At 37.6% G+C, this 16,395-nt stretch overlaps 1 protein-coding gene across 7 annotated transcripts in view; it reads right to left on the reverse strand.

Moving 5' to 3' along the window:
• Positions 1-440: 440 nt before the first annotated feature.
• dst (dystonin) overlaps positions 441-16,395 on the reverse strand; it is a 113,304-nt gene continuing 97,349 nt past the window's right edge. For 6 of the 7 annotated variants that reach the window (XM_028006944.1, XM_028006946.1, XM_028006948.1 and 3 more), the window contains 22 exons: positions 15,637-15,792; positions 15,187-15,393; positions 14,789-14,908; positions 13,675-13,844; positions 13,428-13,587; positions 11,864-12,058; positions 11,655-11,783; positions 10,639-10,782; positions 9,710-9,898; positions 9,462-9,591; positions 9,131-9,294; positions 8,887-9,049; positions 8,541-8,695; positions 8,381-8,455; positions 8,217-8,234; positions 7,276-7,392; positions 5,796-5,913; positions 4,708-4,821; positions 2,640-2,830; positions 2,330-2,437; positions 1,717-1,843; positions 441-1,499 (listed from right to left, as the gene is read on the reverse strand). In XM_028006944.1, the coding sequence (XP_027862745.1) occupies positions 1,243-1,499; positions 1,717-1,843; positions 2,330-2,437; positions 2,640-2,830; positions 4,708-4,821; positions 5,796-5,913; positions 7,276-7,392; positions 8,217-8,234; positions 8,381-8,455; positions 8,541-8,695; positions 8,887-9,049; positions 9,131-9,294; positions 9,462-9,591; positions 9,710-9,898; positions 10,639-10,782; positions 11,655-11,783; positions 11,864-12,058; positions 13,428-13,587; positions 13,675-13,844; positions 14,789-14,908; positions 15,187-15,393; positions 15,637-15,792 (3,207 nt within the window). In that variant the 3' untranslated portion in view covers positions 441-1,242. The remainder of the gene's footprint in view (positions 1,500-1,716; positions 1,844-2,329; positions 2,438-2,639; positions 2,831-4,707; positions 4,822-5,795; positions 5,914-7,275; positions 7,393-8,216; positions 8,235-8,380; positions 8,456-8,540; positions 8,696-8,886; positions 9,050-9,130; positions 9,295-9,461; positions 9,592-9,709; positions 9,899-10,638; positions 10,783-11,654; positions 11,784-11,863; positions 12,059-13,427; positions 13,588-13,674; positions 13,845-14,788; positions 14,909-15,186; positions 15,394-15,636; positions 15,793-16,395) is intronic. The other variant, XM_028006950.1, reaches the window with a different exon arrangement.

Raw genomic sequence — 16,395 nt, forward strand, 5'->3', positions numbered from 1 at the left:
GAACAGTGACATTAAACATAGAGCTAGGACTTTATGTGAAAGTAGGGCTGGGGAGGGGTAGCCCACACCTATTTCCAGTTTACAATTTGTAGCAAGACCATTTTGCTAAGAAAAACACACCAATTTCAGCATACAGTTGAGTGAGGCTAATGAAGACATGCCTCAAACAACATACAGCTGTAATTAAAGACGTGTCCTAGAAAGTTTGTGGGGGACTGGATGAACACAACACACATTGGACTGCTATTTGTATATATACAGTATATATTTTTTTAAAACTGTTATCATTCTTCTTTACAACTTTGTTAGTGTATCAGAAAATATTTCAATAAAATGCATAGAGGGTTATCATTGAAACTCAACAAAATGTGAACAAGTTAAATTGGTGGGAATACTTTTGCTTGCCACTATAATTCAAAAAGCGAGAGAAGCAGAGATGATTCTCTTTTTGGTGGCTTTTTGCAAGCAGATTTATTACAAAGTAACATTACAATAACAATTTCAGCTCTATCGAAATGAACCATACATAGACATGAATGCACATAGAATGGCTACAAGGAGTGGCACTTCATCAAGGCCACACATCGCTGCGAAGTGGAGGAAACAAAGTAGGAGCTGTTGTGGCAAACAAACAAAAAGCGTGAGGATTACAAGGCTTCTGCTACTTCTTCCATGTAGGAGTTTTCAAAGGTTTCTGGAGTGCTTACTAGAGTTTAGTGTATTATATTGCATTGCCCTTTTAAATGCAAGGTGGCAGTATGATAAAGCACTTAAATAGATATTTGCAGTGCCTCAAGCGGTACGATATTGCACCAACTACTCAAAAACATCAGCAGGCATAAGTTACAGTACATTCAGTTACTTTTAAAATGTTCTCCTGCTTTCTGCCCTTCATTAGAGTGAATAAAAGTTAATTTTACCATTTAGCATGGTTATTCCCAGATTTTTTAGTGTTTGTCAAACCTCTACAGGATTTGCATAAATAAAATTAAATACAATAAGAAACAATTTGACATTTTTCAGAAAAAATAAAATACATTAAAAAACCAACACACACAGGGCCATCAACAATCCATTCGCACACAATATTAAACCATATTGCCTCTTAACAGAATATTTTACATCTTCCCAACAAATTAAATAACACTCAACAAATTTGCAGTCATCAACAGACATCAACAGTGTCCAGTATATGTTTTAGGGTGCAACTAGCTCCAGGGTCACTGTTTTAAAGGCCACTGACTATCGCTTGGATCCCTTGGCCAGTTTGCTTATGGTAGTGGTTCTCCTTTGAGGAGTAGGGATCTTGGATGGTTTTCCTCCATGTTGGCGGGACACAGAGCGTGGAGTTGCTCGCGTAGAATCGCCGACTGTCTCTGACATGTCTGAACACACAGACTGGATGTCTGAGATGTCAAAGTCAGAGGCGTCGCTCCCTCTCCGACTGCTGCCTCTGCTGCCGGCTTTACTTCCTGGTCGGCTAGAATTTTTTCTTGGTTCTAGAAGCATGAAACCGTTATGTAAGTAAGCATTATTAAAACTAAATAAATGAATAAAATTAAACAATTAATTTTTCTGCAAGCCTCAGCAAATCTGCTCCAAATTTTAGTTCCTATTAATTATATATATATATATATATATATATATATATATATATATATATATAATTGTTTGTCCTTCCAGCAGAAATTGAGACATATCCAGCAATTAACTTACCTCCAATTGTCTGTGCTCGTGCTTTCAGTACAGCATTATTGATCAAGGTTCCCTCTTCACCTGATTGAAATCCTTTGCCGGATAAATAGCCTGGAAGACGCAGTTTGCTGCCTTGAACTGCTGTGCCCTGCAATACAAACACAGAAACAGAAATAAGTTTTATTGGGACTCAGTTATTTCCAGTTGAAATACACAACAAACTTTCCAAAAAAACACAACAGATGTCACTGAGTTAGAGTTAATCTTGATTAAATCCCTTTTGAGACCCTCTTGTAACATCAGCAAAGCCCCTGTGAGTAGGTGTTAGTATGAAAGGGTTAATAACTCAACAAACTGTTAGAAACTGTTAAAATTTCACAAAGTGTATCAAAGTAAAGCAGCCAGGTATCAGGAACACATTAGATTTTGAGCATTTTGAAACCTTCAAAATATCCCGACCCAACTGAAATCTTTTTTTTTGGTCTTTTATTCAAAGTCTCTTTGTTAGAAAAACAACACACATGCAACACCTTAATATTAATTTAGTGTATTTCATATTTGTTTGAAATACAGTGGATGTCAGTTGGGTAACAAGCTGGAAGCATTTTGCATCACATGCTGGTTTCCACAATACCTCTGAGGATGAACCTTGGCTCTCAAAGGAGTCTGATGATTTAAGAGGAGTGGAGGGTTTGCTGTTTGTAAGCCAGGGCTTATCATAATTGCGGGTAATGTGTTGAGTCTAGGGAACGATGGCAAATTAAGAAACAAAACATATGGATTCACAAATCAAAGAAAACACAAAAAACAGTAGATGGAGGAGTTATGTAATATATGTGGCAGAAAAATCAAAGTCAAGTAGCTAAGTGAGATGAAAATGAAACTCTGAAGTGCTTTGGGGAGCAAAATGAGAACAGGTCTGCCAAGCAGGTTTGCCCTCTCACCTTAGGAGTGCTGGTAGCAGCTGGATTTGTTGGAACTGGGCAGCTCTGACTTGAGGTGGATCTGTTGGGAGAGGCTCCTCTGGACGATGGCCGAGACCTCCGGCCTCTGTAGCGGAAGCTCGCCATTACTTGTGTTGCTCCCTCCGGGAGGATGAATTTCTCGCGGAGCTCCATGTTGGTCCGGCCTTTAGCTGAAAAATGCAATCCAGAATTTGACATAAAAGATAAATCAGCCAATAGAGATTGCAACTCTATGCTTTTAATGTGTTCAGGGTGATGACACTGGTAATGAAAATGATGGATGATGATGATAACAGTGATAACACTTTATTTTTTACAATTGTGTTTCAGATTAGATTCAAATTTCGTAAAATGTATAGCCTTCTCCACATAATTTTTGTGAAAGATTACCTACAAAGGGAAATCTAAATAAATGAGGTAATCTGCTTAACTAAAACAAATATCCACATACACATCAAACACATTTTTAGAGATCTTAGACTTATGAAATAAAGTGTTAAGTTAATGAGGTGTCTTTTGTCATGAAAGCAAGGCTCATGCAGCAACACATCTCAACCAGAATGAGTAAAAGAAAGGAAAATACTGCTGGAATACAGGTATACCTCAATACAGTACAACAGCAGATAAAAGGAAACATATTTTAGTAACTCAGTCAAAAATATTAAAACTAAATTTGTGCAAACTGCAGACAGAGTGATATAGATAAGCATTATTTTTAGTGACCTTTGATGACTAAAGCTTACAGGTGATGAAAACCCACTGAAAAGCATGTCCATGTGCTCTTTAGTACATGCAATGCTTGGTTTTGCAAGAATTACTGCATCAATGCAGTGTTGCATGGAGGCAATTAGCCTGTGTTTTTGCTGGGGTATGGACTTGATAAAACACAGTGAACCACCAACAGCAGATGACAAGGATCCCCAATTTAGTACAGAGTATGAGAACATTGGAGTCTAAGCCTTTCCACTCTTCCTGCAAACTCAGGGACCCTGATTTTGAAAATGAAATGCAACATGCAACTTTATCTGAAAAGAGGATTTTAGAACAAGCCAATTTTTTTCTCATTTTCCTAAAAGAGGTTCTTCTTATATTGTCACTTGCAAAGAAGTGGCTTAACACAAGAAATGTGATGAAATGTGATCAATCCTGAATAAATATGGCTTTTGAAGGTCTGACTCCAGCTTCACGTTACTAGTGAATCTAAATATAGTGACAGTCTGCCCAACAAAATGCAAAGTCAGCAGTCTTATGCATGGTTGTATAGCCCATAGCATGGTCATAATAAAATAACATTTTTGTAAAATGATCTAAATTAACATGACAAACCAAAAGGTCATAATATAACGAACCTAAATAATATATAGGTTTTAATTTTTTGCACCGAGTTACCAAATAAGTTAAACGTTTCAATAATGTTGTCAGTTACTGAGATGTACCTGTTTGTTTTTTTTTTTTTTTTTATTATTTCTCAGCCAGTCTCAGCTACTGTTTCCAACAATAAAATCAAAGTTTTAAAACCTTTACAACTAAAATTTATAAGTTAAATAATTTACAAAACTAATGAAACATAAACTGCACAAAGAAATCAGTTTGGCCACAAAAACGCACCTTCCTGCAATTTAAAGCAAATGTCACATTGTTTTAAAATGCAATGAATTCTGCTTCAATTTAAAGTATAAACAGTTATAATCATGATATCAGACAACTCTCTGTATATGTAGAGTTGTTAGATAAACATTGTTTTATGATCCCCGTCTTAGCTGAAAAAGATAATTGGCATTGCATGCTGAGAGAACAAAAAACCACATGGAAAGACTTTGTACTTCTCAAGTCTTCCAAGTTCATGGACAAAGTAACAGCAGGTGATGTGAGTCACACAAACAACTGCATGCATGAAAAATCCCAGCGGCAGCTGACCGGGGGTGTAGCCGTTTTCTGAGAATGCCGTTCATTTTACAGTGGGTTCTCCCATGTTGCTAGGCTGCACAAGTGGTACACACCAGAACCAACACAAGCACCACACACTCAGATGTGCAGACACACATACCGCCAGTGGGTTCATGGAGCAAGGTGAGAAAGTGTGAGATTTGCCAACCTATAGGAGACTGAGTAATTGAAGAGTTTGATTCCGAGCGCAACATTTTGCTCCCATGGTGATGGACTAGAAGAAACGATACCATGTTTGGCAGCAGCGGGATTAAGCAGGAGAGACACAGATTGATGTTATTAAAAAGAAAAGCAGAAACATGAAGAGTACTAAAACTTTAGGTGTCGACGGTCACAAAATGTACATAAAATTTCAAAATCAATAAAGAATTTTATTAATGTTTTTTTATTTTCAATTTTAATCAGTTTTTAGTTTTCAGTTTTTAGGGTTATGCAAAGAAAAAAAGAAAGCAAATTACCAATGATTAGGTTATATAGACCAGTTTCTTAATTTAACGATCACCAAACTTATTTCAGTCAGTAAATGCACCATAATGAATCATCAGAAAACGTACAGTTGTTCTCGAAACAACCTTTTAGTTATCCTCCGAAGTACCCTTTAAATTAAGGATTTACATTCTCTGGGGAATAGATTGAGACCACTATCTACAGCTATTAATGCTAATGGTGCAAATTGCTAATGCAAAACCATAACACCTATTCATTTAGTCAGAAAAACATGGTTTAAAAATAGCTGATATCCCACACAGTTAGAACTCCTTCACTACCTACAATGTATAATTAATTACCACTTTAATATTTACTACTGGGTTTATATCTATTTATTTATTATATTCCAATCTTTTTTAAGCTGTAATGATGTATTTGTGTTTTTATGGGAGCTAATACAATTTAACTTCATTCTGCATTGTGTCTTTGAGGTAGTCCTGAATGATAGTAAAGTGAATGTTGAATCTCATGGAACGACAGCTAAAATATACTGGAATTAAGAATTTCCTTTACAAACAACTAAGCACTAAAACTAGAGAAAATAAAATATTTCATATCAACCTGAGAGTATCTGGTGTATCTTTCAAAAATTATTTCAAATCTGTGAAAATAATGTCTGATAACTGTTCTTCTATTACTCTGAATGAATCATTGAATTTCACTCTTATTTCACTTCCATAATATTGTTTTATGTTTCACCTCGACAGGGGTCGTTCTTCACAAGGAACTCATCCAGAGCCATCCAGCCTCCACCCACTCGCACCATTACGGTGCTGCGCAAAATTCGCACGAGACGCAGCTGCTGAGAGTCTCCAAACTGTGACAGGGCAAGGAAAGCACAGAGATGACGTGTGAGAAACACTGAACTAACTGCTTGCTCCTTGTTGCTATACAACAAGAAGCTGTGCAACTTAAAAAAAAACAAAACAAAAAAAAACAGACTGCTTGGAGGAATCACATTGATTCATTTGGCACAAATTTTATTGGAATTAAATTATGTAAGTGAGGAAAAATCAGCCCTGTGTGCAGTCTGGTTTTCTTTTCACATAATTACAAAGATATGCAGACACAAAACACAAATGTTTACTTTCAATTGTCAAACAAACAAATTACTCAAAAATTAATCAAAAAGAGTTTTTGTTTTTTTTTATGTTTTTGATTATGATTTCTTTATTTTACTTTTGTGCACAAGATTTCCTATAATACACACAATGGTCTGATAATAAGCCTGACTGAACAATGTCATAATAACTGACATTTGTGAAATTTTCAGGATGAGTTATCAATTTTTTGTCTGAGTCATTGAATCAAATTTTCATGAACTGAGAGTTCAGATCATGTTTCGACTGCAGTATCAGTCAGGCTTTACATACAGACCTGTGAAAATTTGATCTAAGGCTCCTTCAGAGTTTGTGGAGCTGAGCAGTAAATACAGCAATTACTCAAACTGCCACAGCTTGACAAGCACAACTGAATGATGTATTTTTTGAGTCATTTCTGAACATGTTGGTTCTCACTGTAATAATCTCACATCAATTTCAGTCAGGTGTGGCTTAACCCATAACTGCAGGTTGAGCCTGTAAAAGACTACAGCTGAAGGCACATCATTGTACCACCAGGGGGTAGTAGTGTACAATAATTTGCCTTCACCTGATCACATCATACAAACATACAAACACTGAGCCTTTTGTGGACTTAAATGCTTCAAGCTCTATGAAAATGGTGGCATGTCAGTTGAAGTTGCACAAAAACGTGCAGATCACAATCACAGTCGCATGCTTTCTGTCCATAAACAGGCTGATGTAATGATCAAGGGAGCATACATCCAACTCCTGCAACCTTTGTTGCACTTTCTACAGCTACAACTGCTCAGAATGCACTGATGGCACTGATGCATACCAGATGCAGCTAGCTTTGCTAACACAGTGAGGACAAAATGAGGGAATGGTTCAAGTCGTTTCTGTCTAATTCACGTGTGACACGCAGACATGATCAAACACTGATGATTCTCGCCAAACTCCTTATCATTGCTTCCCAAAAAAGAAATAAAAAAATATTTGTATAATCTTTTATGAGTATTGGAATGATTTAATGTGACTGGTGATTCTAATGATCAGAAACATTACAGGTGATGAAGTAAAAAGAGGCACAAAGAAACATCTGAAGAGTAACCATTTACCAGAATACAGCTTTCCAAAACCTCAACGTGTAGGTGGTGGGTAAGATTTTGATTTTCCCTGTTTGCTATTGTCTCATCGCCCATTAGGGAGTCATGTAAGCAGTGAACCAGACCAAACTGTCAAAAGAGTTATTTAAATTCATTGTTGAGTGAAACATCAATACAAACTGTTGCACAAACCACCTCTGACACCCTTGTCCCATCTCTCTAGCCCTCATCCCAAATGGACTTCTCCAACACATAGAGTGCCTTGCAAAATTATTTAATGTCAAGTGAACTGTTTCACATTTTGGCACATTGTAGCCACATTTTTTTCTGCATTTTATGGCCTTTTGTGATAAAACATGATAAACCAAACAAAGCCTAACTAGATGAATACTTTCGCAAGGCACTGTAACGTCCCAGAATTTGATTTCCCCAAGAGAAAAGAGCAAAAAAACATCATTAAAGTTGCCCAACTTTAAAATTCTCTGATAATAAGAATTCGGCTGATGGATCAAACTGTGTCAGCCATTGTGGAGGTAAATCATTCCCATGATACTGAAGCATCAAAGCCAAGCAAACAGAAAGCATTATTAGATGCCCAGCTGATGAATTTATGCCCGTGAGCCACTGAATACATGGGCTGAAATGGTGCTGGCAAGCCAAAACTTTTTCTGAAACTCAAAAGCAGATACATAAACATCTACAGGAACAGATGTAAAACTTGTTCATGTTGGGCTTTTTATGGCAGTTTAAAGATCTGATTGGCTTCAGAAAAAAATAGTCAGATGTTATTATAAATTTTACTTTCTACTTCTGAGTTCCAGTCCAATATCTGCAGCCAGAAATCTGGGCAAGAAGTGTTAACTGGACAGCAAACATAGTAAATGCAGAAAAGCATAAAGGCCTGAGAGAAACCAAACAGACATGTGGACACAGAGGAGGACTTTCAGATGTACCTGATTTCCAAGGTAGAACTGGTGATGGAAAAACAATAAGAAAATATTCAAACGTTAGCAAAAGTGTGATTTATTTTTGCATATTTCAACACTTACCTTCAAACAATTTCCCATAAAGCAAAACAAATCAGCTTTAGATAGAATGTAGGTTAATAATAACTTACCCTGTATTTATTTGCTCCAATCTGCTCTACTTGGAATCTTTTTGGACATTTGCATTTTGCAACTTGACGGGTAACCTGCAACATACACTGTACTAATTACTGAACTGTTCCTTTGAATTAAAAGATATTGAACTCCTCCAGCCATGACAGTTTGCATTACCTCATCTTCAATTTTGTCCGCATCTGTCAACGGCTTGTAGGCATCTTTGTTCGGATGAAGAGCTGCCACAAACTCGTAGTAGTCAATGTAACCATCACCGTCTCTGTCGAATATGTCTGCCACGGCGCTCATCTCCAGGCGGCTGGTCGGGAATTCTTTAGAGGAGCAATTGCATGGTATCAGGACTTCGTATATTTCCAAAATTCCACATTTATAATTAAATTATTTTCTCATTTAAAGTATAAATAAAAATGTCTAATGATGAATCCTGAATTAAATAAATACAGTAGATGGACAGATGGATGAATGCACATTGAATTCTACTAAATTTGTAGTGGGCACTTACTGGATGAGAGTATTCCCTCGATGAACTCCTGTCGAGTCACTTTGCCATCCTGGTCCTTGTCAATGCGGCGGAAGAAGTCCATGACTCGAGACTTTTTGTGATTCATCCAGCGCATGTAGCGTTTCCTCCACACATCAAAGTCAAAGTTTGCAAATTCCTTTAACTAAACCAAAAAGGAAAGAAAAATAAAGTAAGCACAGATTTCTAAAAAAGAATCACTGAATTAATAGAAGCGTTGATTTACCTCCTCCTGTCTGTCCAATGCATCATTGAGTTTCCTTCTTCGGTCCAACGCCAGCAGCCACACATGCTGCCACTTAGTAACCAGCAGGTTAACTCGAGGGTTCTTGGTTTCAATCGGAGCTTGTGTTGTTGATGCGTACATAGTTTGTGTGGGAGACCGTTTTCCTGTAAGCAAAAGATAAAACTCTACATAAGAAGAAAGGGATTCACCATGACATCATTTAAGCAGCTAAAAGGAGGAAGATTAGGATGTCACATCACTATACAATGACACAATGCTTGGCTAGCTGCCTCAGGTCACGCTCTGGGCAGGATATGAAAGGGATACATACTTCCAGCTCGTCCTTTGTCTAGCACAGGGATATGTGATTGGATGTGGGGCTCCAGAGCTGGCTTCCTTTTATGTGTTTTAGTGATTTTGTCAACATTTGGCTGCTTTCTGGTCATTTCCTCCATGAAGTTCTGCAAAGGAAGGAAGCAGCTACTGTTTTTAAAACAACTACAAAATCAGAAATGCCTTCGTCAAATAAATCAGAAATAACACAAAAGAGGTGGGTTTTTTTTAGTAGTTAAACTTTACCTGGTGTTCTGCTATAAGGCTTTTGATTTCTTCAATTTCCTGAGGCAGTGTCTCTTTGTCCCTGTTGTTTAGGTTAGTCTCAGCCCACTGCAGCCAGGTCAGCAAATTCTCCAACAGTTCCTGAGTGTCTAACATCTCGGTAAGCGCCATGGCCAGTCGCTGTTGGTGCTGCCTGACCCAGGCCTGCACCTGCACTCATGGGAAATGCATGTAGCACATACAAACACCTGAGATCTGCCCCTTTGAACACATTCAGTTACTTCCACAAAGATAATTCAAAAGGACTTTAGATCTTCAGACAATTTCTGGAAATTTTCAAGATATTGAAATTTGTTTTTAGATACATCATAAAAAAAACTAATTTGAGTCAAAATATGTCAGAATGTTTTTCTGTAGCTCAAATAAGTGTACAAATCTGGAAACATTCAAAATAATCCCAAATTAATTTGTTACTTCAAGTGATATGTGTGTTTGAATCTGTCTGGTTGACAGGATATAATTAACTACATTTTTCTATATATAAATTGGATTTGTTTTTGTGGCTTGAGACAAAGTTGGATTTGAATTGGCATTATATACAAAAAAATCAAATGAACTTAACTTGAATTCTGAAATGTAAGCTTGTCTTTAATTTCTCAGAAGTGAGTACTAATGAATATAATCCTTGATTCGATGGCAATGACTTAACAGTACATACATCTTGTTTTTTTAATGACATACAGAACCTCACTAATCATTGTTTAAAACATATACTACAATAGCTCCCTTCCTGACAAGAAGAATTCATTCTTCAATAAATGTAGAAAATAATTAAAAAATTAAACGCATGTAAATTTGCTTATTCTTGACAGAAGCTTAAGAAACTGGACAGGCAAGTGTGTTATCAAGCCAATACATATGGCAGACATTCATAACCACTGCAAACTGACCTCTTCAAACCTGGCCTTAATGATGGTGTTCCAGTGCTTAATGGTTGTGATGGAGTCTGGATGGCATATGCTGAGAATAGCCTCCCCCATACTGGTCGCTTTGTTCAGGGCAACTCGCTTTTCTTCCAGCTTTTTAATGAACTCCTTAAAAACAGAAAATAGAAAAAGAAAAGTTGTTTATATTTGTATTGGCTTATCTTCAGCAAACATAAAAATAAATCATTGCTAGTGCGTGTTTTCATGTACGAGCAATGCAGAGCTATTTTAATAAGATGAAATCATAGGAAAAGTAGAGCACTCAGTTTTTGGCATTAAGGATGACAAGGCTGACAGGTTGCAATTACATAGTCTTGACTGTTTATTCAGGCAAAAGACATCATTAAAAATATTGGCAAGCTAGATTTCTTTCATAATATTTGGGAAGGTGGTGTGATCATCAAATTGTACAGTATAAATAATAACTAAGCCAGGGGTAGAATTCACCTCTTATTTATTAAAACAGTTTTGCAACTGGTATTTTGTTTACTTCTACTCTGGATAAAATAAATCCACATTGCAATAAATAACGTTGACATAAAAACACCCATTGTCCTCTAGTCAGTTGGTGCAGTAAAGTGATTAGAGATACAGATTTTTTTTTCTAATATTTCAACTGATGAAACACCAGATTGTTTAGATCCTGATCTCATGAGGTTTTTCCTCCATCAATAAGCGATTGTGCAGACTGTGATACAGTGAAATGATGGATCCCTTCAGCTGATTCATTCAAGGGTAAGAGACACTGATTAAAGTGTTGAGTAAAAAAGAAACATTTGTGTGTGATTAAATACTAAAGTTTTGCTAGATTATACTATATAAAGAAGGGCTATTGTGCAAAACTTAGCAACAGCTCTTAGCAGATGGCAGTTGCAGGAGTGAAAGAAAGGGCATAAAATCTCTGGTTTGCAGTATTTAAGCTGGTTTAAAAAAAACCCTTCTAAAGTGTTAGAAAATACATAAATATTAGCACTGCTTGCCTTGTGTTGTTCAATCAGCGTTCGCAAAGCTTCCTCATCATCTGGGAGGTTACCATGAAAACGTAGACTCTGCTCGGCCTCAGCCAGCCACTCCAGCAGGATATGAACAGTAGAGTGAAATTCCTCGGCCTGCAGCCAGACGACAAACATCAATAAAGCTCACAGAGCTAGTTTACCTTCCACGTAACGAAACGGAGGCTGTGCTTTACCTGGCATAAGGCCTGCTCCAGCCGGGCCTGCTTTGATACAGACAGGTTGCACACAGTATCCCAGCGAGTGCTAAGCTCCTGCATCTGAACTTTGACCCAGGAGGAGTCATCATGGCTGTTTTCGACGAGCTCTCTTGCAGAACGCTTGAGAGCCTGAACGCTCACCGTCCGCTTTCCCAGCTCCTTTTGGAAAACCTACAATCACATGTTCACAGAGGAAACAATTAGATAAGTTGTCATAGTGTAAAGCACTTCAGACTTTTTGCACTAATTCAAACAAATGTAAATAGAAATATATATTTCTATATATATTTCCGGTTTTCCCAATTCTTTGGTAAACTGGACAAAACCGATAAACACAAAGTGAAATGTTATGGTGTTCTGCTAAAGTGTTAGTTTGCTTTTAACATTTCCACTTTTTGCTAGAATATGTGTCAAAATAACACAGAAGGATTTATGCTCTTCATGCATGGCATATCTTTATATTCATCCCTCCCAAGTCAAAACTTTATAGAGTGACCTGTCGCTGCAATTATAGCTGCAAGTCTTTTTGGGACATCCATCTATAATCTTTGCATATCTACAAACATCTTGTCAATTCTGTGCAAAATATCTCATGCTAAGTCAGACTGGATGGAAAGCATCTGAGAATTTTCAAGTATTTTTTCTGACTTTCAAACGGAGTTTGATTGGATGATTTTTAAGACATAAATACGTTTTGCTCTCAACTCATTTGTATTTCTGGCCGTATGCTTAATCTTGTCCTAGTGAAAGCTCAACCTCCGTCTCAGTCTCAACTCAACAGGTTTTCTTCCAGAATTGGCCGGTAGAGGCTCCATTCATGTTCTCATCAAGTCTAAGCAGCTTCCCTGTCCATGCTGAAGAAAAACAACCCCACAGTATGATGCTAAAATACTGTGACCACCACCATGATCACAGCATTTTAAAGATGCTGTGATCAGGGTTATGATAATAATCCTCCACACATAGTGTTTTTCATGTTGTGCAGCAAATAGTTTAATTTTAGTTTCATGTTATCAGATCAACTTCTTCCACATGGTCCCCACAGGCTTGTGGCAAACTTTAAACAGGATCTCTAATGGATCACTTTTCAGGGGTTTTTTTCTTGTATTTTGAACCAACACATTCTTTCTTTTTTGACTTCACAATTGCACATAATTAATCAATCACATAAAATTCCAATAAAAATATACAGAAGGTTTTGGTTTCAAAACCTTCTGTAAATGTGAACTTACTCAAAGGGTCTGAATATATTTACAAGCCACTGTACGTGATATTTAACATACTGCATGAAACAAGCATAACATACAAACAATACCACAAAGCTATATTTGCTGTATGATGGTGCCATCTGTGAAGTTGTTTAAACACAGCTATCTTCACAGCCCAAGCCTTGTGTGGTTTATGCACCAGAATGATTAGGAAGCCATTGAAAGGATGAAAGAGCAGGGCGGTGGTGCAGATGTGAAAACCCTTACATGTTTTCAAAGTTAGCTTTTGTAACTGTGTCTCATATCCATGATCAACAGAGTGAGGTTCCTACCTTGTGGTTGTCTATCAGATTGAGAACCAGGTCTATGTCTCCGTGTACTGGCTGGTCCTCAGCCAGCTGAGGTTCCACTTTATACAGCCAGTCGATGAGTGCCTGGAGGGCATCTGTAAACTGACCCGAGAACAGCAAGGCCTCCTCCAGCTTGTTTTGTCTGCAGGTGAACACAAATAAATAAGCAAAGTGCCCTGACTACAGTTTGTATACAAGAGAGGAAAAAAAATAAAAAACTTCTTCTGACCTTTCCACCGACTTTCCACAAACAGTGTCCCACTTATCCCTCAGTTCGCTCAACATGTCGTCCAATTTCTGCTTATCATCTTTAAGAGCAGTTTTTTCTTTCAGGGCCCGCCCGGTTCGAGCAGTGGTGTCGTACACAGAGTGTTTGCTACCCAGAGCTTTTTGGAACTCCTGCATTTGAGAAAACACCATCAGTTTTAGAGGTGTGCTAAAAGTCTGAACATCTAGACGAAAAGCCAGACAAAGATTATTTTCTATTTACTGATGGAATGTTAACAGGGCTCTAATCTCTGTGTGTGTGTTGTGATGAAAATGCAAAGCTATGTGTGGCAAACACAAAAGGGGGTCAAATCTCAGCTACTGCTCCAGTGAGATTAAAAGTATCCAATCCCAAATAGATTTGGCCCAACCCCGGATTATGATAGGATTAGCTCAATCTCCACTACATAACAGTGCAAACATGGCAAGAACAAACAATAAAATAAACAGTTTTAGAAATATTATGTTCTCCTGACGCTGTATTTTGTGTAAATAGACCTAATTGGTGTACTGGACATGATACTATAAACATGGAGCCTGACAGTTTAAGAAATGAACCAATCGACCTTGTTCTGACCAGTGCCAATTCCTGGTTTTCTTTGGTGTTTGATTTGCCAATATCAGTTCAATCAATTCAGACATTTCAGAATCAGCTAAACTTGGTGTCAAAATTTCATACAAGAAAAAGCATGTACTTAACTTAATAATTTCATAATGAACTGCGGATTTTTGGATGGAGAAAGTAGCTTTGCATCTAACAAGAAATTCTAATAATTACTGGCATATTCACATCAAAGCATTACAGACGATGTTCCCTACATTCATTTGAATTTTTATTAAAAGTGCATCAAAGGACATTCATTCATTCACAGACATAAACTGCTTTAAATATAGACAAAAGACAAAGATTTAATGTGATGATGACTAAATCACAGCCAGTCAAGGTCTCTTTTGATCTCTCGCTGACCAATTTAAGCATCTGACATGCAGACATTAATGTTTCATGAGTGAAGGCTTGACTGTGTATGTACCATATAAGGAGATAACATTAAGGGGGCTACAAAGTGATTTGTCACCTTATGCTGTGTCAGCTGCATCTTGATTTTGTCAGGATCATTGGCAATTTCCACTTCAGAGTCCAGGGCTTTCTCGGATTCATCCAACCACTCCATGAGTTTGTTGAAGGTTTCGTGGAACTAAAGAAACATTAGAAACAGTGTAAATAAGTTAAGCGAAATGCACGATTGAACTTGATTTATCACAAAGTCCTGCTTTATGTTCACATGATCCAGCACTTTGGCTCTAAGGAAAGAAGTTCTACACACTAATAAAAATAAAGCTACAGCATGCCGACAGAATTTTAAACAGGCCTGAAATACACTTTCCAAGGAGCTTTCCAATGATAATAAAACAAGCCTGATAGTAGTGAAGCAAGCCAGTGCCAGGCTCAACATAAACATGCATAAAGCATTACCTGCTTCGCCCTCTTCCTGGCGTCATCCAGCAGGCGACCTCGCTCCACAGACCTCTGCACCAGCTTCTCCCAGCGGCCTTGCACGCTGAGCAGAAGGTTCTTGATCAGCACCACGTCCTGTTTCTGGCTGAAGTACTTCAAATGCGTGCCCGCTTTGTCCAGCTCGATGATGTGCTCTCTGTGTGAGTTCACCTCAGTCACAAAAATCTGCACAAACACAGAAAACATGCAGAGAAAAGACGTTCAAGTTTGGTGTATTAATAAAAAGAGTTTAAGCACAGGGTTTTTTGCTTTGTTTTTAGAAAAAAAAAGCTGGATAAAAAATGTGCTTGGCTTCTTAAAATTGGTTATATTCCAGGAATACATTCACTAATGATACACAATCTAAAATGTATTTATTTTCATCAGGATTAGCTTTCCCACCAGAGGCTCTGTCTCTCCCCACATTACCTTGTGCTCATCAATTTGAAACATGATGGTCTCCAGAATGAGGGAAGCAGGAGAAACCATGTTCAGCGTCTGTTCAGCCTGGGTTAGCCAAACAATAAAGTCCTGAAGAGAGTTGTGGAAATCTGTGGCCAGTGTTAAAGCTTCTTCAAGCTTTGCCTGTGGAGACAAACCACCAAAAAGTGTTAATTTCTCTAAATTCATATACAATGACCTAACCATAACCCACAGTTCACTATTCAGTGCCGAAGATTTCCCTGTTGACAGGTCTGGACGGGTAAATAGCAAAACTGAAAGGCAATGATGAGCTTATAATTGAGGAAGAGAAACATCCATCAGGCTGAATCATATCCGCACGCCCCAGCAGAGAGGGCTTGGACTCAAACGACGTTACAATGCTGATGACTTTTCTGATTAATAAATTCTATGTAAGAGAAATCAGTGGTTTGCTAAATATAAAACTAGCCCTTTAAAGTCAGAGCACACTATAAAACTCACAAAAAGTATATACTTTATGATTTATTTGCATTCTGTGTTCAAAACAACAAAGGTTTTACACTGACTGGCAACTCTGTGAAGCTCTAAGATTTAGCAGGCTCTAAATTCCTAGGAATGACACCAAAGTCAACAGGAACAAAAACCAGCAAAGACTCACACAGAACTACCCCATTTTTGGAGAATAGAGTGTTAAACAATGAAAATATGTAGAGCCTTACAAATATCCCATAGACCTTTTCACATTTTATCAAATTACAGCCACAA

The sequence above is a fragment of the Xiphophorus couchianus genome, chromosome 22 (genome assembly GCF_001444195.1).
Source record: "Xiphophorus couchianus chromosome 22, X_couchianus-1.0, whole genome shotgun sequence".
Lineage (NCBI taxonomy): Eukaryota > Metazoa > Chordata > Actinopteri > Cyprinodontiformes > Poeciliidae > Xiphophorus > Xiphophorus couchianus.